The following is a 21,766-nucleotide window of genomic DNA, read 5'->3' on the forward strand; positions in this document are numbered from 1 at the left end:
ACTGGTTCATTCATTTAACAAATGTTAATGAGCAATTCCAAAGACCAAGCTCTGGGGACCCAGAACTGTATAAGGCATACAGTTCCCCATTCCCAAGAGCAGCCAGCCTCATTGGAGACTCTAGGAGGCATTCTGGTTTAACATTCTTGGATTCTATATCTGCCCCTCGTTTCTACATGAAAAGTTCCCCCCAAGAGTTATTCCCGGGTCAGAAAACCCGGGGCTCCAAAATGTTAATGGACATAGGACTCATCTGAGGATCTTGTTAAAATGCAAATTATGGGGTGGAGCTCTGAAGTTGTAGTTCCAAAAAGCCCACAGGTGATACTGCACAGACAACGCTTTGAGTAGCCCCTCCCCCCATTTAATTAGTTCACTGTCACTTGGGAAGTCACAGAAAACTTAAAAGAGCAGATTATTAAAACTGGGGGTAGTTTGGAGAAATTGGCTGGGAAAGCTCTCCTTGAGACGGGGAAGCAGGACAGGTTTGAAGGAAAAGTGGGAGTCCGTGACCCTGACAGACTGGTGGAGAGCAGTGAGAAGCCACCCACAAATTTTTTGTTTGTATCCTCCAACCCCAGATACCTCAAGAACTCACTACAGCCTGGGCCTACAACCTCCACCCTCCCTTGAATGAAGCCTGATTTTCACCAACAGACTGTTATAATTATCAGTTAGGTGCTTGCCTCTTACCCTGTAATGTGACCTGGAGAGAAGGAACAGTGCTCTGTGTCTTCATACTCCACCACCGCCTCCCCCATACAGCTTATTTAAGGTTTGCTGAATGGTTTTTCACAATTTGCAGATTCTTGGGAGGCTGAAGTCCAGGCCTAGCGCACTCCCCACTAACTTCACCAGGGGGCGCGGCGGCCCTGGCGACACAGTGACTGTGACCCACCACCCCAGGGGCTCAGAGCGCTCAGCGGGCAGTCTCCACCGGGGCCCCTCCCTACGACCTGGGCGGGAAACCGAGGCAGCGTCCTGGCCACTGGCATCGCGGGAGCCTGGGTGCCTGGACCTCGGCCCGCCGCCCCTTCCCGGGCGCGCCGAAGCCCGGCGCCCCGGCCCGGGGCCGGTAACCAGGCGCACATGGCCCGCCCGGCCCTGTTTGTCCTGGCAGCGCGCCGCCGCTATTTGAGGCGGTTTTTATCTCCCAGAAACCAGCAAAACCCCAAGCGGAGTCTAAGGAAGATGAAAGGGGCCGAGGGACCGGGGAGGGGAGGACCGCGAGGCTGCGGCGGGCGGGAGCTGGCACCGGACAGGCGGAGACCGGGAGGCGAGAGGGCCAGGCCCTGGGGGGTCCTGAGGAGCCGACCCCGCGGGGTGGGCGCCGAGCCCGGGGGTCCACTTCGGGTCGCCCACTCTCGCGGCCCCGCGCCCAGGCGTCCCCCGCCCCTCTCAGCCGCTCTTCCGCCGCGGCCCCCGGCCGGCCGGAGGGTCCTCGGAACTCGGATCCTTCTTCAAAGCGCCTTTGAAGCCCGGAGCCCCGCCCTAGGGCAGGAGATTTCGCACCTGGACGGGGGCGGGGTGGGGAGGGGACCGGCAGCCCGAGCACCCCCTGGGACCCGCCGACCCCTCCCCCGCTCTAGCGCGGAGCGCCTCTCGCGAGCCCGCAAGGGGCACCGGCGGACGGGGGTGCCGCCCGCAGTCGGGCCCAGGCTTGGGGAGCGGCTCGTGCGCCCCTCCGCCCGGCGGGGGAGCCGTAGGGGGCGGAGGCCGCACAAAGCCCTATTGTGGCTGGGGTCTGGCCGCGACAGAGTGGCTTTTGTTCCTCCGCTGAGTCCGTGGCGGGCACGACTGATTGCAGGCCCGGGGCCGGGGGCGGGTTACGTGCCAGGCGGGTCCACCCGCGGGAGCCGCACCTCGCCCGGCCCGGGCCGCGCCGTAGTCCGCACGGCGACCGCGGGGCCGGTGCGCGGCCCGGCTGCTGTCCAGGCCGTGTCCGCTGGTGCCGAGCCCGAGAAAGAGCCAGGTGAAGAAAACCTCTTCGCCTTCCCAACTCCGCAGAGAGCTCTGGGCGGTCAAAAACTGACCTCCGCCGCAGGGCCGGGCCGCCAAAGTATTCTACCCCGGGCGTAACGTGCAAACGGGCACGACAGTGCCCGCAGGGACTCCCCAGTTTGCCAAAGAGAAATCCTGTGGCTCACTCTTCTCCCCTCCTCTCCCTCTTTTCTCACCAGGACAAAATTTTAAATCGAACTTTTATTTATTAAATTAAAAAAAAAAAAAAAAGACTCCATGAGGGCATGATCCCTTCCCTTCCACAATATTACCCTCTCCCCAAGCTCCGGCGGCTTTAAACCTTTAACTTGGGGCCTTGAGGGAGCAAGAGATAGAAAAGGAGGATCCAAAGTCACAGGAAAGGCATTCAAAGGCACGAAGCGGCTTTAAAAGTCACTGGAGGTGGAGTTGGGAGCATCGGAAGTCCCAGGTTGGGGGCCTGTGGACGCACCCCCAAGTCAGCTTGGGGACCTCTGTCCTCCTAGCTCTATAAATTCTTCTTTCTCGTGGCTTCTAGGCACCAGCCTAGCACAGTGCCTTGCACAGAGTAGACACTCAATAAATACTTGATTTTCTTGATCTGATCCCAGAGAAAGCCTTCCCCACCTATTCTTCTAGAGAGACACCTCCAAACCAGTGTCCTCCTCCAGTTAGGTGGGCTTCCCCAAAGAGCATGTCTAAGATGGCAGCTGCAAGCTCTCTGTTACCATGGCAACAAGGGATTAGCCTGATGGGGTCATGGTGTCAGGGGAGGGGCAGTGGAAGAACCTGCTCTGGGGTCAAGGGAGCTGGGGTAAATTCCAGTCCTCCCCTCCATAGGACTTGAGGTTTCACAGCTTCTGGCCGGGGCTGGAAATATTAGGGATCCCCTAATTGTGAGATACCCCATTAACTCTTAACAGAGATCTAGCTAATCAACCCTATTAGCAGAGATTCCATTACAAGAAACACCATTAAGTGAGACCCTGATGATAGAAATTCTATTAACAAGATCTCACTATCACTTTTTCTAGACAGAGATGCATTTGGCTAAAATTTCCATAACAGGAATGGACCCCCTTCCCTCCCCAGCTCACTCTACCTGACCTGTCATCATAACTTAGATAAATAGAATTATTATTATTACTATTCATTTCTCTTGGAACATAGGGGTTAAATATACAGGCCTGGGGGCAGCCTCCCTGACCCTGGGGTCACCCCATCTTTGGGATCAGATCCCCACTGGTCTGCCCCCCTCTTGGCACCCTGCTCCCTGCCAGGTCACTTACCCCAATCCCCCAACTCTGGTCCCTAATGAAGAGGCCACCAGGGGGCAATAAATTATCATCATCATCATCATCATCATCATCATCATTGTGTTTGTAAAAAGGAAGAATGCTCTGGAGCATGGAAGGCAATGGACTACAAAGTCCACTGAGGAGACTGGAGCCTGGAAGCCAAGGGATAGTGGTAAATAAGCTTGGGAAGCAGAAAAGATGCATGTCAAGGAGTTAGTGAGATGGAGAAATAAAGTGTTGGGAGCCCAAATGGAGAGAAAGTGAGTTGGTGTGGGAAGAGCAGAGGAGAGAGAAACTGAGCAGTGGTGAGGAAAGAGCTTCAGAAGCCCGAGAGCAGAAATCAGGCAAGAGGTGAGGGCCTAAGATGAGAGTTTGCAGAAGGGGCCCATGGCAAGGGGGAGGAAGTGAGATGAGGAAGCATGCAAGGAGATACCCAGGCCCAGAATGATGGGGGGAAGAGATGGAGCGAGTCCCAAAGGGCAGCATGCATGGGGTAAAGGGAGTGAGGGGCAAGCAGTGGTCCACAGAGCCAGGAGAGACTGGCAAGGCAGCCCAGGGGCTGGAAACCTCCACCCGGCTCAGATCTCCAGCAGGTTGCTCTGCTCTGGGCTGCCTTCAGGGGCTTTTTCTGCGGGTGCCGGTGAGGCCGGAGGTCGGGGCGTCTGACTGGCCTCTTCTTCCCCGGCGCTGCGGCCCTCCCCCAGCTCCTTGGGGCCACTGGGCGGGGGTCCTGGGCCTGGCTCGCCGTGGGTGCGTTGGTGTTTGCTCAGGTGGTCGCTTCGGGTAAAGCGCTTGGAGCAGAGCAGGCAGGTGAACTTCTTCTCCCGGGTGTGAGTGCGCACGTGGCGCTCCAGCTCGTCTGAACGGGTGAACCTCTTGCCGCAGAAGAGCCAGTTGCAGACGAAGGGCCTCTCGCCCGTGTGCCAGCGCAAGTGGGCCTTCAGATGGGAGGCCTTGCCATACACTTTGCCGCAGCCCGGAATGTGGCAGCTGTGGATCGGCTTCTTCCGCAGCCCGGCTGCTGCGGCACCCAGGCGCTCTAGCTCCTGGCAGTTGGGGCAGTCACAGGAGGAGCGCCCTGCTCCACTGCCCCCGTAGCCAGCACTGCCCCCTGTGCCTGCACCCCGAGGGGGTTTGGCTCCACCACTCCCCTCCAGCTGCCCGCTGTTGCCCACCGCCTTGGGTTTATAGACATCTTGGGGCAAGACATGCTGGGGCCCTGGCTGCAGGAGGTGGGGAGATGGGTAGGGGGCAGGATTAAGGGGGGCAAAGTCGGACGGGTAGGTGGGCAGCTGGGGGTTCAGTGGAGGCTGAGCAGGGCCTGTGGGTAGTGTCCCTTGCAGCCCATCACCCTGGCCCTGCCCGCCACCTAGCCAGTTGCCCCCAGGGTGCATGTCCCACCAAGGAGTAGGAGCATTGCCAGGACCTGGTGAGATGCCTGCGTGGATGCCTGCCTTGTACCAGGAGCCATAGGGGTGTGCCATGTCCAGAGAGGTGTAGACACTGGGCAGGCAGTCAGAAGAGCTGTGCCCCTTGGGCACTAGTAGCCCAGGGTCCTGGGTGCCTGTGGGCCCAGGGAATGAGTGGGAAAAGGGAGGGTAGTCATTGGCATAGCCCGAGGTGGGTGCTGGAGGACTGCCTGCAGGTGAGAGGAGCCCATTGGTGCTTGAAAAGGGGGCTGGGTAGGCATCGCCCATGGTTTTGGGGGCCGAAAGGTCACTGCCCACAGAGTATGGCTTCTTTGTGCCTGCTTTGCCCAGTGTCGCTGAGTCCCGCAGAGGGCTGGAGCCACCAAATTTGCTGCACGCCGCTGTCAGCATGGCCAGGGGACTGGAGCCATAGTGAGCTTCCTCCTGTGGAGAGAGGGAAGCACCGTTTAGGGGCAGAGGAGGACACGCGCAGAAGGACTGTGCACCCCAGAGGCTTGGACAACAGAAGAAAGGGGTTGAGGAAGAGTTGAAGAGGATGGGGAATCAGAGGTGGTGAGGGGCGGCACTGAGGACGGGGACCCAGGGCAGAGCTCAGATGGAGTCTGGAAAAAGCAAAGGACCAAGACAGCGGCCTAACACCCAACCCAGCAGGCAGGAAGCAGAGCTCCCTGTGGTGCTGGGGGAGTGTGCAAGGGCCTCTGAGGAATGGGAGATGCTTCTTAGATAGCCATGAGAAGAGCTGGGGATAGAGGCAGCACTTGGGTGCGGTGAGAATTAGGGATCCTGACCCCTGGAAATGGGTTGGGAGCAGAGGCCGTGGTCGGGGACTTGGAGAGGAAAGATGAGGCTGAAAGGGCAGCCTGGGAAGAAGGTGAAGTCGTAGGGAACTGTAGCTCCCCGCGTTCCAGATTTTCCCAGCTTGACCCCTTATTCACTTCCTGTCTCTGCTTCGTCTCCTGACTAAGGCAGTGGCCTGGTCTCCCTGAAGCGGCGTCCTCATGTCCCTGGTAAGGAATCTCTTTCTCTTGGCAGGGACCCTGGGACTGGGGAGCAAGAGGAAGCGAGGGCAGAGACACTGGGACATTGAGAGGGAACAGGGCTGCCGCCAAGCCAGGACTGTGGCTGAGGCAAGAATGTCTTTCAAGCGGGCATTGGGCACCTCCTGCTTTGTGGAGCCAGCTGGTACCCCTTTGGGAGGGCTGGGAGAGCTGAAGTCCTCATGCCCCTGCAGGGCAGGGAACTGGGGTGGCTAAGATACTGCCTCACAGCCACACACCCCCACGCCTCGGTGTACCCTAACACACAGAGGCCACATAGCTCGTCTCTCTTCACCCCTCCAGCGCAGGGAGTGAAGGAAGATGCATGTAGATACGGGTCGTGGGGGTCTTTTAGAAACACACAATGCCCTTCGTGCCCATCGTGCTGCTGCTACCAGGCCAAACCACTCTGAGATCACCATCTCTCAGGAGCTCATGGTACCCCCTCCCTGAGTCAGCCTTGGGACGCCCTCCTGGGCGATGGATGCCCTCCTGGATCCCAGGCTGGCATAGATAGGCGTCCATCACTGAGAATCCCACCAAAAAAAAAGATGCCCTCAAAAGCTGACCCCGTACAGTTCCTTGACTGGGGCCCTCAAAAACTGAAAAGGAACCCAAGAATCCAGGGTTCCCAGACCTGCCTGCTAGCTCCTAGCATGTGGTATGTGCGGTATGTGCCCGTAACACCAATCCTAGAGGTAGATCTGGGGTCTAAAGGTTGCAGTGAGGGGTGTGTGCAGTCGCCAGTCTTGCACTGCTCCGCAAATGCAAACCTGCTGCTCCCCCTGTCCAGTTACCTCTCTCTGAGGTCCTGTTGACCCCATGGACTCCCAAATTTGAGCCACTGAAAGCGTCCTCAAATCTGGCAAAAGCCCTGCGTCCTGCCCAGCCAGGATTTCCCTGGAGCCTCTCATCTCCCAAGCAGAGGGTAGGTAAGGCAGGGTAGCTGATGGGGCAGGAGGCAAAGCCTAGCAGAAAGGAGAGGTAAAAACGTGGAGTTCAAAGGAGAGAGGCAGAGACCCAGAGACACCGGAGCAGAGGACCCTGCAGGGTGAAGAGCTGACATAAAAGCCCCCAGGGGGGAAAGTGAAAACAGAGGGGCAGCTGGCCCTCAGGGGCAGAAATGGGCAGGGACCCAAAAGAGAAGAAAGCAAAACAATGACAAAAAGGACGGAGAGAGAAGAAAGCAGCAAAATAAACAAAGACAGAGAGGTGATGGAAAGAGACTGGGCAAGGAAGGCACAGGAAAACAGAGGAAAAGAAAGGAGGGAGAAAAAAGAAAAGGGGGAGGGGGAGGAGGAAGGCAGATTTCCTACCTAAGAGAAAATCCCCACAGTGCTGGGCCCCAGAAAACCCCCAGACCAGGCCACTCCTCCCTCCTTCTCCCCCTGACCACCCCCTCCCCCTCTGCCTGCCCGGCCCGGCTCCGTTGGTTTCCCTGCGGTCGGTTTATTTTTAAAAACGCCGACGCCGTCCCCCCCGCCCGGCCCTCACACTGTGGCCACAGGGGCCTCAGCCAAGCCCAGGGACCCCACCCAGCCGTGGGGAGGGAAGGAGGGGTGAAAGAAGGCCAGCAGCCCCAGGCCAACAGGAGACCCCAGCACTGGGGAGCGGAGGCCCCCAGGGCCCCTGAGGGCAGGGAAGGGGGAGCAAGGCACCAGACCACTCAGACGGTTCTGGAGCTCCTGGAGGCCAAGAGCTGGGCACCTGGCTAAGTTTCACCACAGCCTCGGTTTCCTTCTCTTGCTGCTTGGGCTCTTCTGAGAACTGGGGAGAGGGTCCTGGTTAAAGATTCTAAATACTTGTCCACGACCTCACACCGGGGGCCAAGGAGCCCACCTTCCAGTTGCTTTTCCTCTCACTTCCACCCACCATCCATTGAAAACAATGACAACCACAACAAAACAGCCTTCAAGTACTGAAGGGAGAGTCTGTGGAGAAGGAACTAGATAAGGAGCTGTCCCAGCTCTCTCACTCACACAGGGAGGAGAGCCCCCTCTTTCCACTGACCTCCCACGGGAATGTTCACTGGACACCCGAGCATTGACTGGCCATAGGTTCTGGGCACCCAAGGTCCCAGTTTTCACTTCTCCACTCTCCGCCTCCTCCCAAGTTGTTTAGCTTTCCCACCTTCCAAGTGTCCATCCCCACCTAGCCCCCCACCCCCATTTCTCCCTCCACCCTGTTCCTCTGCATCTCACTCAGCCCAGGTGAGCCTTCCATCAAGCTCCCCTCTCTGAAATCCCAAGTTCTTCCCACTGCCAAAGAGGACTTCCGGATGGGGGTGGGAGAAGAAGGTTGAGGGCCCAGGCGCCCCCCAGAACAGGTGAAAGAGACAGAGGCTAGAAGCCTTGGTGTTGGGGGCATCTCCAGCTCACGGGGAGCAAGGGACATGAAAGCCCAGTTTCCAGGACACACTGCTCTTGCCAAGTGCTACCCCAATCCCGTGTCTTTCCAACAGGCCTTTGGCCCAGCTGCTCCTGCAGGCACCAGTGCCACGCTGGCAACTCTGACATGAAGCCCACGCCCACTGACACTGCCCCTGCCTTGGGTGGACCCAGGATTTCCATGCACCTTAGTCCTCCAGCTTCCTCAAGACCAACCCCAGTGTTTCAATGATATGGTTCAATTGAGAGTGTCCTGGGGGTGAGCGATCTGCCTCCTTGCAGCAGGGGGTAGAGCACAGCACCTGAGGCCCCCTGACTGGGTTATGGTGTCCACCCCATTGCCTTGCATGCCATTCCCTCAGACTCAGTCACAGACTCGCTATCCACCAGACTTACACACACCATTCCCCACTTGGACTAACAGACACTCAGGTGCCCCAGCTTATATGCACACACCCCTGTGCTCTCACAAAGCCAGCCACACATGCGGGTGTGCTGCTTTACATTCTGACACTTACATGCAGGCCAGTGAACACAGGTGTTAAAAGACTCCCAGTTCATCTCACACACACCTCTCCTGCAGGCTGCATGAGTCGGCTTCCTGTTTGGCCCATCACCCCTTGGACCTGAGCTAGTGCACCGGGAGCAGAGATGGGGCCTTCAGAGGGGCCCAAGAATACAGAAGGTCAAGGCTACTGCTGGGAGTTGATCTTTGGGGAGGGCTCTCTGGTCCCAAATTCCTGCGGAGGGACCCAGAAAGCAGAGGTGGTGACAGAGACACAGAGTCAGAGACCCAGAAGCTAGGAGAACTCAGGACATTCAAACAGGCTCTGAGTGACCCTGAGTCCCCCTTTCCAACTATGTGCCATGAGCCTCCCAGAAGCCCTGGCAGAGTCAGAAATTTCTCAAGCCCCCAAGCCCTGACCCCCATGGTACCCTAGTTCCCTCCATCCCCAGTGCCAGAGGCAAGGGATACTGGGGTCCCGGCCTGGAGGGGAAGTGGTTCAGTCCGCCCTGGAGCCTCCCACTCCCAAAATAGAGCTGAGTTTGTCTTTGGCTGAAAGCTAAATATTTGTGAGCCGGGCAGGCGGCCTCAGACCCTGGCCCTCCTCCTTGGTTGCCTCTCAGGCCTGGGCCCAGTTCCTCTGGTCAGCCCCCCACATGCAGGGACTGCCCTCTCCCTTCTCTCATTGCCCACCTCCTCTCCTACGAGCCCAGAAGCCCAGCCCCCTCCCCACCTACAAACCAGACAGGACACTGCCTAGGCTAAGAGTCCCGAGAGCCAGGACCCCCAAGGAACCGTGTACTCACTGCTACTCTGTGCCCACTCAGCCAGTCCTCTGGCCTTCTTTCTCTCCCCCATCTGCTACCAGCTTATCTCTCTCCCACTCCTCTCTCCTAACCCCCCTACTCCTTTCTCCATCCCTTTTCCACTCCTCAGAGTTGGTGTGCTTGGCTGACCTTAGGGGTCCATGCCTTCTTCTAAGCTAATCCCCTCTCATCCTCCTTTGACTGTCCTCTGACCCCTGGGCCTGCTCTCTCCTCCCTTCTCCTGCCCCCTGCTCCCCCCTCCTCTGACCCCTGGAAGTGACAAGCACCACAGCAACTGTCTGTGTGAGTTGGGAGGTGGGAAGTGGACAGGGATTAGGGACCATTAAGATCATGGCTGGTGTCCTGGGGGACGGAGGGGGCAGTTACCTCAAGCAGGGAGGACGCCATCCTGAGGCTGGGGAACGGGTCCCAAGGAGCCAGGCAGATGGAGAGAGCTGAGCCGGAGACAGAGGGAGAGGGAGAGGGAGGGAGAATGGGAGAATGGGAGAGAAGAGATCTAAAGTTAGAAGGGACTGGGGGGTAGGGGCTGGGGGGGGCTGCTCTCTGTCTGTAGGGATCCACCCTCTAATTACAGCTTTCCCAGCGGAGAAGGCTCCGGATCCAATGAGCAGGGCGAGAGAGGGAGGCAGAGGGTCCAAATTTCCTGCTCCAGTTGCTGAGCTCCCCAAAGAAGGGATCTGGGCGGGAGACGAGAAACGGGGCTCCCAGAGAAGGGCCGGAAGCAGGAGCGGGTAGGGACAGGGCAAGTTGTCAGGGCGTGCTGGGGTGCGCTGAGGGCAAAACGGAGGGACGGTGGGCCCAGGTGTCCCACACCCTGCCCCCAGCGATCCCATCAGCCTCTGTGGGAACCCCTCCCAGACAGAGCTCCCCAGTGTCCTGTACCTGGGGGATCTGGGGCTGGGTGTCCTGGGTCTCTCCTCCCTGGAGGTCTGGCACTGGGAATGCTGGCAAGGGGTCGCCTGAGGGTCCTGGGAGGGCTTCGCTCCTCTCCTAGGCCAGCTCCACTCCTGTTCCCACTCAGGCTCTGATCCTAGAATCCTACTCTGACTCCAGAGTCCTGGCTGCTGGTCGGCGGGTGGCGACGGCTGCTCCTGCTGCTTCTGCTGCTTCTGCTGCTGCTGCCGCCGCTGCTGCCGCTGAGGGAAGGAACAGGAGGGAAAAGGAACAAACCCCAAACCACTAATTAGAGATCCAGGGGGGGGGATGGGGGATTGGGGACGACACTCACACAGAGAGACTGGAGCACACTGACACACACGCTCATGGACAAACACAGGATGATACGTGTGCACGTCCACACGCACAGTGCTATCCACACGGGCACAGCCACCGTCATGAATGAACAGAGACAAACTCACACACAGATGATCACAGTGACATGGCTGGAGGCACACAAGCCACACACACACCCGAGCTGACCACAGAGATGCTTGCTTCCCCAGTCACCCACCTCGAGATCAGGAGTGCAGTGTGTACGTGTGTTGTGAAAGCCAGGAGGGGGAGTGTGCTCTGGGGTGGAGGCTTCTGCTGCCCAGGCTTTCAGGGTCACTGAGGTAGGTTCCAGAGCAAGGCCTGGAGGGGGGTGGGGGTGGGGAGAGCTTGGCACAGGTTTGGGGGTCGCCAATCTTCCTCCCAACGCCTGAGTTTCACTCTTGGGAAGTGGCACCTAGGCCTGCCTCACTTTGTGGGGCAGAAGCTAGATCTTCTGGTTCTGAGAAAATTTAAGGCAGGCAGGAGTGAGGGTAAGGGCAGGAGGTCACTGGGTCAACTCATCCAAGCCTGAGCCTAGCCTCTTTGGATTAACCCCCCCCCACAAAGGGAGGCCCTAGCCTCCATTGCTCCTTGCCAGTTACCATCCCTAGGCCCTTCTTGGCCACACATCAAATCTCCATCCTTTGATGGAGTGATCAAAGTGATCACTCATGATCTTCTCATGAGTGATCATGCTTTCCAGGAGGGAGTGCCTGGTTCCCTTTCTCATTGTCATGCATCAGTTCCCTCTGCAGCAGGAAGAATTGAAGTTAGAGCTTAGGCAGGACTTCCCAACTTTGACTTCTCATCAAAATGGGGAAGAAAAGAAAGTCAACCAGTTGGAAGAGGGAAATTCAAAAAGTCTATTAACTGAAACCTGGGCCCTAAGGTAAGTTTATGGGAGAGAGGGGACTGGGCAGCCAAGTGGTAGAGCCAGCATCTCTCCCACGGAGGCGCCCAGCCAGCTGGGGTTGTTTTGCAACTTATTCCCCAACACACCCCTCTCCCGCTCTCAGCCCTGCCCATCAGAGGAATGGAGCCTGGTCCTTCCCCCGCTTCCCTCACTCGCCAACCAGTCCCCTCACTTTCTCTTCCTGGGTGCCCACTTCAGGGCTCCTTTTACTCTCCCGGCTCAGTTCCTCAAGGCAAAGGTGGAGAGGGGGCAGGAGCAGCTGGAAGTCCAGGGAGGGTTAACTGCAGTTTAACCAGCAGGCAGGATCAAAGTTCAGGGGAGGAGGGGGTCGGGGGGTGGGGGGAGAAGTTCGGGATTCCAGCCCCATGATTTGATTTCCCCCAAGGAAGCCTATGGGCCCAACTTTTGAGGAGAGAGTTAGGGAACCAGGGTGACTGGCAGACACTAGTCTCCCAGGAAAAGAAGCAAAAGAAGGAACACAGGAAGACTGAGGGGCACACAGAGCAAATGAAACAATCCAAGAAAATCAGAAGAGAAGCGAGGGATATAACAGGGAGAGAAGAGAGGAAAACAGAAGACCAGTATGTGGCTTAAAAAAAACACAGAGCAGAAAAAAATGAAAAAAAGGAAAAGAAATAGGCCCAGAGGAACAAAGATGAGGAGACAATGGCTTCAGAAGGACAGGACAGGGAAAATAGCCGGACGCCTGGCCAGGTCCAGCGGAGGCAGAGGGTCAAAGCGGCCAGGCAGGTGGGGGGCAGGGATGGAGTATAAATAGTGCATAATTGTGTCCGATGATTACACGGGCCACCCCACCCGTCTGCCCAAGAGGAAGTGCCCGTGGTGGGGTGTCCCATGACCTCGCAGTCTCCCCCTGGTGGGGGGTGCTTCTGAGCCTGAGGTGTCAGATGGATTTCTGGGCGCCCACACAAGCCGGCTCAGAAGTTGGGGAGGAAAAGGGGAAGCTTTGGAGGAATTACTGCACCGCCAGCGGAAAGCCAGGCGCTTTCAGATCAGGCAGGCAACTGAGGCAGAGGAGCAAAGTCTAGACTCCACAGAAGAGATGGCAGGTGAGAGAGGGGTTGGGGAGGAAAGGAAGAAACTGAAGGGGAAAAGGAGGCAGGATGAAAGGAGGTGGGGGGTTGAGGAGAGGAGATGGGGGCAGGGATGGTCAGCCTTCTCCACTTCCTCTGGGGATCTGGATCCCTAATCCTACCTGGAAAGGAGCAGGAGTGCTAGGGAAGGACAAGGAAGGAGCAGGGTCCCCAGCAAGATGTGAGCCAGGGCCCCTGATGTGCCGACCCCAGTAGGAGAGTCCCTGGACCCAGCGCCCCCTCCCAAAGGTCTGCGCCAAAGCCAGGCAGAGGGGCTGCCTGAAGCCCCCAGCTGCCTCCCTCAGGACCCTGGGTTCTGACTTCTTCCACACCCTTGTTTAAGATAGTCCTGCAGCCCAGCTGAGGCCCTGCTATTCCTGGGCCCAGACCCCCGTCCCCTTCCCAGTGCCCCCAGAGGCTGGGGTCAACAACTGGGAGCCCTGACCAAGGACCTGCCTCCACCCTCGCAGGCCTCCCTCAGCCCAGCCTCCCAGGGGGTGGGGCAGCCAGGCAGAGGCGCCATGTGGCAGGGGCGGGTAGAGGCTGCGGCTCTGGTCCTTCCAGTATAAACCCCCTAGGCATCTGGTTTCTATCCACCACCCCCCACCACCCTGGGGGCCCCTCAGCCTCCGCCCATGGCCACCCAGACGCTGAGCTCCAGAGATGGACGCCCCTGAAGGAAGGGGTGGGATGGTGCCTTTCTGATCTTTCAACCCCAGGACTGGGCTGAACCACAGGGACCGCTCCCTTCCCTCCCTCCCTCCCCTAGAAGAATCGGGGTGGGATTTCTAGGTTAGAGGGGGTTGAATCTGGAACCTGCCTCAGTTCTCTTTAGCTGTTTTTGGAAAGGTCAGTGAGGGTGGAGAGAGAGTGAACACTGGGGAGAGTGGGAGACGTCTACCTCCCTTCTCCTCAGGGAAGCCGCCTCCTTCCACCCCACTGCCCTCCGCCCACTATCCTAGGCTGGGCTTCCTCTTAGAGCCCCAATCCAAAGGGACTCGTAACTCTTCCTTTGTTTTTATGAGTTTGGCTACCCTAGAGAGAGTCACCAGCAAACAGTGAACAAAGCGCTGAGATACAGATTGACACGTTCTCTAATACGTACCTAATGAGTGACACACTTTCAGATACACTCTTGCACACACGCTGAATTATGAACATACATACACTCTGCAGGCATCCACACTGACACACACGGATATAAATACATACGTTATACAGATGATGCTTACACCAAGACACTGACCCTAACCTCCAATCACAAAAATGCACACACCAGCACACATACATGCAGATGGACTCACAGTTAGCTACAATACCCCTGCAGGGACTCACACAGACTCACATCAATACATACATTTACATACATGGCAAATATCACAGACATACACACAGGTCTAACATCACAAGCTTACAGCTCTAGAAATCCCGGAGGTCTCCTAGAGGGGATTTAGGAACTCCTTCCTACAAGAATCTGGGCATAAGGGTGATGTGACAGGCAATGCCAGTGCTACAAATTGTTGCCTGCAATTCCTACTAGTGTAGTGTACCTTTGGGGACTCGCTGATCCTTTATTCTCCATATCCACCAGAGTTCAGAGACCCAGATGGTCCTAGCAAACTCCCTGGCCCTGGGGAACCCCGGCATCCCCACCCCCACCCAGACCCCCCCTGCTCTGCGGCCCCGCTGACTCATCTCTCCCTCTGTGGAGCTCCCCAACCACAGGGGCCTGGAAGAGAAGCTTGGAAAGTTGCGCTCATGTCCCGGGCCCCTGGTCTGGCCACTACCCCCCCATGCACCCAGGCCCAACCCTTGTCTCCAGTGGAGACACTAGTGACAGAGAACACAGAGGGGACAGTAAAAAAGAAGGCACCCAGAGTCAGGGAAACAAAGACAAAGGGAGAGACACAGGGGGAAACAGAGATGGTGGGACTACAGATAAGAGACCTTGAGGGACAACTGCAAATCTGAGAGGGTCCTCCAAAAGTAACAGGGCTGCTGACCAGGGAAACTTGCTCCTTGGGTGGGGGGAAGATCCACTCATGACCTTGGGATTTGGACACTGCCCGGTGCCTTGACATTCTGAGACTAGGCTCAGGGAGCTTGGGGAAGAGAATCCCATTCTGGGAGGCAAAGCTGAGGACACAGGGAAGAAAGGAAGCTTTTAGGAGGCCAGCAACCTCTGTATAGGACAGCTTGAAAAAGGAGCTCCCCACCCTAATGCTCACATAAGCACATTTACATATGTGTGATACCTCAGCTCCCTCCCTATCTGCTGCGTCTCCCCTTCGCCTCTTCCAGTGCCTGGCCTAAAAGGCAGGACTCCTGGTGCTGGCCCTGGTTCCCCTCTGCTCTGAGCCTCAGTCTCCTTAGTTGACATTTGAGCCCTGAGATAATATAGCAGTTCCAGGGGAGGCAGATCAAGAATCAGAAAAAGTGCTCTGGGAGGGGGAGGAAGAAGCAAGGATGGCCGGGGACAAAGAGGGAAATGGAGGGAAGGGTAACACTGAGAGGCCTGATCCTGGAACAGAGGAACCTGCACTGGGTAGGCGTTTCAAAAGGATCAGCATGGAATTAAGACTCTGGTCATCTTGGTCATCTCCAGCAAGTGCCTCTTTGTAAGAATGATACCCTGGAATCTGATGCATGAAATATATTACTGTCTTTAAACAAAGAGAACTTGGGGTGTTAGGGTCCTCATCACATTTTCTATCCTTAGCAATGGGGCTAAACAACCCAAGGCAACGGTCCTTCAAAATCTTAGATATACTCCGCCCCAATCCCCTGATTTCTCTGACCTGCTTAGATTCTTCTTAGGAGAACAGTTTCTTAAGATGTAGACTAGACCCGAGGAACATTCTTTCATTCAACAAATGCTCAGCAAGCACCTACTTTGTGCCACGCATGCAGGGCTAGGCTCAGGCTTGCAACCACGAGCAATACAGACCCAGTCCTTTGCCTCACAAACCAGCAACCAACGTAGAGTGGAAAGTATCTTAAGAGAGTAAGTACTAGATGTTACTGGAGACGAAAAAATGAATCTAAGCCAGTGTTGGGAGAATCAAGGAAGGCTTCCTGGAAGCAGGGATGACTAGGTAAAGAAACTGAAGGATGAATAGGAGTCAGCCAGGTGAAGAGAGGAAGAGTGTTACATGCAGGGGGAAGAGTGTATGCAAAGGCCCAGAGGTCTGAGGGATTAATGACATTTTAAGGTGCTGAGAGTTGAGTGTGACTAGAGCACAGACAGTAGGGGCTGATGGAGAAAGTCTGATCAGCAGTGCAAGGAATCTGAACTAGATGCTCAGGGCAACATATGGGAATATTTGTATTTCAGAAAGATGACCCTGGCTGCGTAGAAGAGAATGGAATAGGGACTTAGAGCCTGGCAGTTCTGGGCAAATCAGCTGTTTACTATGGCGTAAGGTTGGGCAAGCTGTTTAACCTTTGATGCCTTGGATTCTTCTTCTTTAGAATGGGGAAACATAATACAGCAACCTCCCAGGGTTGTTATAAGGATTAGGAATAATACATGTGGAACTCTTACCACAGGGTTTGGCACTTAGTAGTTGTTCCATAAATGGTGCCTAATAGTATTGTCAGGGTTTGGAGGAGGGTAAAATCAGAGGCAAGACCAGTTTACAGTGGCAACCCAGGCAAGAGGTGAGAAGGTGTGGCCTGTAGCAGCAAAGGGGATGAGGAAAAGTCAATGGAAAGGTGATACATAGGAGGTGGTATAGACAAGACTTGGTGATTGATTGGATGTGAGAAGTGAGGGAGACCAAGCAGTCAAGGATGACTTCTCTTGATAAGTGTGTTGGTGTGGGCACGAGCACACAGGACGTACGGGCATGTGAGAGGTATCTATTCAGTTCTGAAAATGGCCCCTTGACAGCCAGCTGCTGGGTCTGGTCAACAGAGTGAAGCGCCATGCTGCATCTGAGGACCTGGCCTCCAGCCTCCCAGGAGAACCCCCAACACACACACTCTGCCTTAACCCCCTTTAACTATTTCCTTTTCCCTTCTTCACCCATCCCTCCCTCCCTCCCCTACCCTCCCACGCCCCCTTCTCCTCTCCTACGAAGGAACTCTAAGTTCGAAGTCTGCACAGGCCATGATTCTCCATCCTTCCTTTTTCCTCTGCCCGGGTTAATGAGAGTCCTGGGGGCTCAGCCACCGCCATTCCTCCCCACACACCCTCAGTCGGACGCCCCCCGCTGGATCCCAAAGCAATCACTGCTTGACTTTCTAGGCGGGGAGGTTTGAGGCCGGGCGAGCGGTAAAGCTAAGGCAAGACTGGCGCTCTCAGACCTAGCTCCAGCTGTTGCGCGGATGCGTGCCCCGGGACCAGCAGATCGCGAGGTCTGGGGCCTCCCCAGCCGCCTCACGCAGTCTGGACTGGGCTCGGAGCGGCCGGAGACGTCGCCTCCCAGCCGTGCCTCAGTGTCCCCGCGCGCGGCCAGGAGGCGGAGGGGCGGGCCGGCCGGGGGGCAGGGGGCGGGGCGCGGGCGGGGCCGGCCGGGCCGGGCGCCCGGGCAGGAGGCAGCTGCATATCTGCGGTCCCGACCACAATTGCTGGGAGTCGCGTCCCGGAGACTGGCGGCGCTGACTCTGCCCGCTGCGGCCGCCGCGCCGATTAGAGCCCGAGAGAGAGCGCCAACCGGGGGGAGGGGGGAGGAGGCGGCGGCGGGGAGCTGTGTGCCCCTTTCCTCTCCGCCCCAGCCAGTGCCCCCCAGCGGCCCCGCCCAGTCCTTTCTCCACCGCCTGAACCTAGGGTGGGAGTCCTGCCTCCTCAGCCCAGGCGTCCTCCTCTGGACCCTGCAGGGCCCGAGGTCCCCAAGGCGCTAACATCCCGTTGACCCCAGGCTGCCAGCCTCTCGTGCTCTTTCTCTTCCTCATCCACCCAAAGAGTCTGAATCTCAGGACTCCCCCATTCCTCAACCCCCCGCTCCCCACAAGCACTCTCTAGGCAAAAATAGTTCCAAGCAAAGAAGGGGTCACTCGAGAGGACAGGCATTCAGGGACCAGAGCACCCCCTGCTGGCTGGCCCGAAGCCCCACGCCCCTCCCCCTCCAGCTGTGACCTCCAGCTGTGGTGGATGGGAAGAGCTGGCCTCTTTGATCTAGGAGCGTGGCCACCCCCTCCAGGCGCCCCATTAACCTCCATTATCCCAATTAGGCAGCCCTCCCAGTCCTGCATCCAAGCTTCAAAGCCCCCTCAGTGAGGAGAAGGGGCTGAATCTTATGCCCCCTCCTCCCCCACCCCATCAAGCCACACCACTTTCAGACAAGACCCAGGTGTTCTGGTCCCCAGCTTGGGTACGTGCTAGCAGGGCCAGAAAAGGGATCTCCAGGGACCACCCAGATCCCAGTCCTTAAACTTCACTAGAAAGAGAGAAGAAAGGGAACCCTCTCCTCTCGCTGGCTCTCAGTTTTCCTGCATTAAAGGATTTAGGTAGCAGCATCCAGGTTCCTGGCTGACCTGAGCTTCCCATCAGTTTATCCTGCTTTATCCAATGGAGAGGGGAGCCAAGAGCCACCCCCTCCTCCCTTAATCCTATCTCAACACTCTCCCCCTCCCTCCTGGAACAATTTCCGCTGGGGGAGCCTGAGCAGGGCCCAGCACAGTGGCCGCTTCCTGGAACATTTTCCTGTATCCGAAACCGCGGCTCCCTCCCCAGGGACCCGTTGATCAAGGCCAGATGGGACCAGGGATGGGGGAGGAGGAGAGGGAGCCAGACTCTCACCATCACTCCCTCCCAACACACATGCACACCACAGGGAGCCCCTGCCCCGACACACAAAGGCACACACCACATGCCACAGTCACACACCCATGGGTATTCATGGCGACACTGACAACCACGAGGGCCAGGTCTTAGAAGGAGACATACATTGAACTCAAATAAGTACATTCAGCACACTCGTGGATGGTCACACTCTCTCTCTCCTCAGTCCCTTACTTCTTTAAAGTCTCCTTGGGCCTTGGGCCTTCCTTGCCAGCTAAGGAGACCTTAGGAATCCAAGAATATGGGGTAGGAGAGCAGGCAGGCCTTACTTAACAGAGGTGAGGGGACAGACCGGGACATCTAGGGCTGCCTGTGCCCTGCCAGGCAGCACCCACAACCCCATTCCATTTCTGGATGGTTCTCAGGCCTGACCCCTCTTTCCAGGGTCTTGAGAACTGGAGTAGAGGAAGACTGCAATGCTCCCCCTCAGTGCTACCCTCAGAGCACTTTCTAGCTACTTCCAAATTCCTGCAGAAGAAGCATATGGTGTCCAGTGGACTCAGTCATGGCAGTCAAGAGACAAAGAGAGGGCAAGAATGTGCAGCTCCAGGAGCCTGGGGACCTGGGGATCTGTGGCTCATTGGTGACAGCCCACCCTCCACCCCCCCACCTCTGCTCCCCCTTGATCCCTTCTATCTCAGCCAGATTGAGAAGAAGAGTGTGGGAATTGTACCCCCAGCTCGGCTCTTTTATTTTTTCTTATTAAAGTATAGTTGATGTACAATATTATGTAAGCTACAGGTGTACAATATAGTGATTCACAATTTTTGAAGGTTATAGTCCATTTATAGTCATTATAAAATATTGGTTATATTCCCAATATATCCTTATAGCTTATTTTATACATAATAGTTTGTACCTCTTAATCCCTTACTCCTATATTGCCCCTCCCCCCTTCCCTCTCCCCACCGGTAACCACTAGTGAGTCTGTTTCTTTTTTGTTATATTCAATTCAGCCTATTCTTTAGCCTTATGCTCTTCTGCCCACTGCCTTTCCAGTTCAGGGGCCTAATTCTTACATCCTGCGTGTTTGTCTTTTGCTGGGAAAGGTACAGATTTGGGCATGGATACAAAATGGGACAGAGCATTGAAAAAGTGGAGGATGGAGATACACAGTCTGCTGTTTTCTGGAACATCTCACTGGTTTAAGGGAAATATCTGAAGTTGTAAAGTTCTGAAAACTCTAGGATGTAAGGTCACCGTGGAGGGATGAGGAAATGTGATAATCATAGGAAGAACCAAAGCTAATCAGCCTGGCCAAAAGTCATTATGTTCTTTCCACAGTCGTGTGGCCTAGTTAGAAGGCATATCCTCCTCTTTCTCAGGCTCACCTGAGGAGGGGATGCCTCAAGCCATCTTTATTCACTTGTTTAATGGTTTACCTCTCCACTATCTAGAAGTCCTCTTTTGGTATAACTACCATCTTCCATCTACCTTTTTAGCCTGCAACTTCTTTTTCTAGCTCCAGTATAAAAGCTTACTAATCAATTTAGTAATGAATAGGATTTACTGAGTGGACCCTTAGGTGAAATATTATACAGAAAATGCTACATAGGACCCTCAGTGCTTGCCCTTTAGGATCTTAACAACCTGGGTAGGGCAAAAAAAAAAAAACAAAAAAAAAAACCCAAGGACCATATTTGAAAGCATAGATGACCCACTTTACCTCTCATTGCGTCCGTTTCCTCATCTGAAAATAAACGAATTTGGCTACATCTAATTGAGAACCACTGACTTCAGTGAGTGCTAAGGCTCCTCTCTGATTCATCTCAGGAATGCTAGAATAGGTCTTTAATAATGGAAGTCATGAATAAAGAGCATGTTAATATGTTAAACAATAAAAGTCACATCACCAATTTAATAGACGCTAAGAAGACATTTGACAAAATTCAAAATGGCAATTCTTGGGACTTCCCTGGTGGCACAGTGGTTAAGAGTCCGCCTGCCAATGCAGGGGACATGGGCTCAAGCCCTGGTCCGGGAAGATCCCACATGCTGCGGAGCAACTAAGCCCGTGCGCCACAACTACTGAGCCTGTGCTCTAGATCCTGCGAGCCACAACTCCTGAGTCCGCGTACCACAACTACTGAAGCCTGTGCACTCTAGGGCCCATGCTCCACAACAAGAGAAGCCATTGCAGTGAGAAGCCCAAGCACCGCAATGAAGAATAGCCCCTGCTCGCCGCAACTAAATAAAGCCCGCACAGCACAAAGACCCAATGCAGCCATAAACAAATAAATATTAAAAAAACAAAAAAAACCCCAAAAATATGGCTACTCCTAATTTTTTATTTTATTTATTTATTTATTTATTTATTCTGCCATGTGGCATGTGGGATCCTAGTTCCCAGACCAGGGGTCCAACCTGCACCCCCTGCAGTGGAAGCATGGAGTCTTAACCACTGGACCACCAGGGAAGTCCCAAAATGGCTATTCTTGGGGTTTTTTAAAAAATATTTATTTATTTATTTAGTGGTTGTGTTGGGTGTTAGTTGTGGCAGGCGGGCTCCTTAGTTGCAGCTCGTAGGCTCCTTAGGTGTGGCATGTGAACTCTTAGTTGTGGCATGCATGTTGGATCTAGTTCCCTGACCAGGGATCAAACCCGGGGCCTTTGCATTGGGAGCATGGAGTCTTGTCCACTGTGCCACCAGGGAAGGCCCCAAAATGGCTATTCTTTTTTTTTAAATTTATTTATTTTATTTATTTATTTTTGGCTGCGTTGGGTCTTCGTTGCTGTATGCGGGCTTTCTCTAGTTGCGGTGAGAGGGGGGCTACTCTTCATTGTGGCACGTGGGCTCAGTAGTTGTGGCTCGTGGGCTCTAGAGTTCAGGCTCAGTAGTTGTGGCGCACAGGCTTAGTTGCTCCGCAGCATGTGGGATCTTTCCGGACAAGGGCTCGAACCCGTGTCCCCTGCATTGGCAGGCGGATTCTTAACCACTGTGCCACGGGAAGTCCCCCAAAATGGCTATTCTTAAAAAAAGTTTTTTAAAAGGATAAAAATAAAGATTCTCCAATAAAACTTTTTTAAAAAAGCAAAATGGTTATTCTTAATAAAACCCACTTTAAAAAAAAATAGTATTCAGCAAATGGTGGGAATTATTAGTATCTTGGTTCCTTCTAGCTCTAAAGTTCTAGGGTTTTGAGATCCTTTCTTGGAATTGAAATCAGGTTTCTTGGAGTGGGGAGGGAGGGTTCTGACTTGCAAAGAGAAAAACTAAAGATGCAGAGAGATAGGCAGGTAGGTATTAGGCACCCAGCAA

General features: G+C 55.3%; 1 protein-coding gene across 3 annotated transcripts in view; it reads right to left on the reverse strand.

Annotated features, from left to right (window-relative positions):
• Window positions 1-1,717: 1,717 nt before the first annotated feature.
• The window catches only part of SP7 (Sp7 transcription factor), a 36,443-nt gene continuing 16,394 nt past the window's right edge, over window positions 1,718-21,766 (reverse strand). Inside the window, exons 3-5 of one of the 3 annotated variants that reach the window (XM_082350576.1) lie at window positions 10,347-10,600; window positions 9,831-9,898; window positions 1,718-5,131 (exon numbers count right to left, since the gene is read on the reverse strand). In XM_082350576.1, the coding sequence (XP_082206702.1) occupies window positions 3,857-5,131; window positions 9,831-9,851 (1,296 nt within the window). In that variant the 5' untranslated portion in view covers window positions 9,852-9,898; window positions 10,347-10,600 and the 3' untranslated portion in view covers window positions 1,718-3,856. Of the gene's footprint in view, window positions 5,132-9,830; window positions 10,013-10,346; window positions 10,601-21,766 lie in introns of those variants that run through there. The other 2 variants (XM_082350578.1, XM_082350577.1) reach the window with 2 other exon arrangements.

Source organism: Balaenoptera borealis, assembly GCF_965194805.1.
Source record: "Balaenoptera borealis genome assembly, chromosome: 13".
NCBI lineage: Eukaryota > Metazoa > Chordata > Mammalia > Artiodactyla > Balaenopteridae > Balaenoptera > Balaenoptera borealis.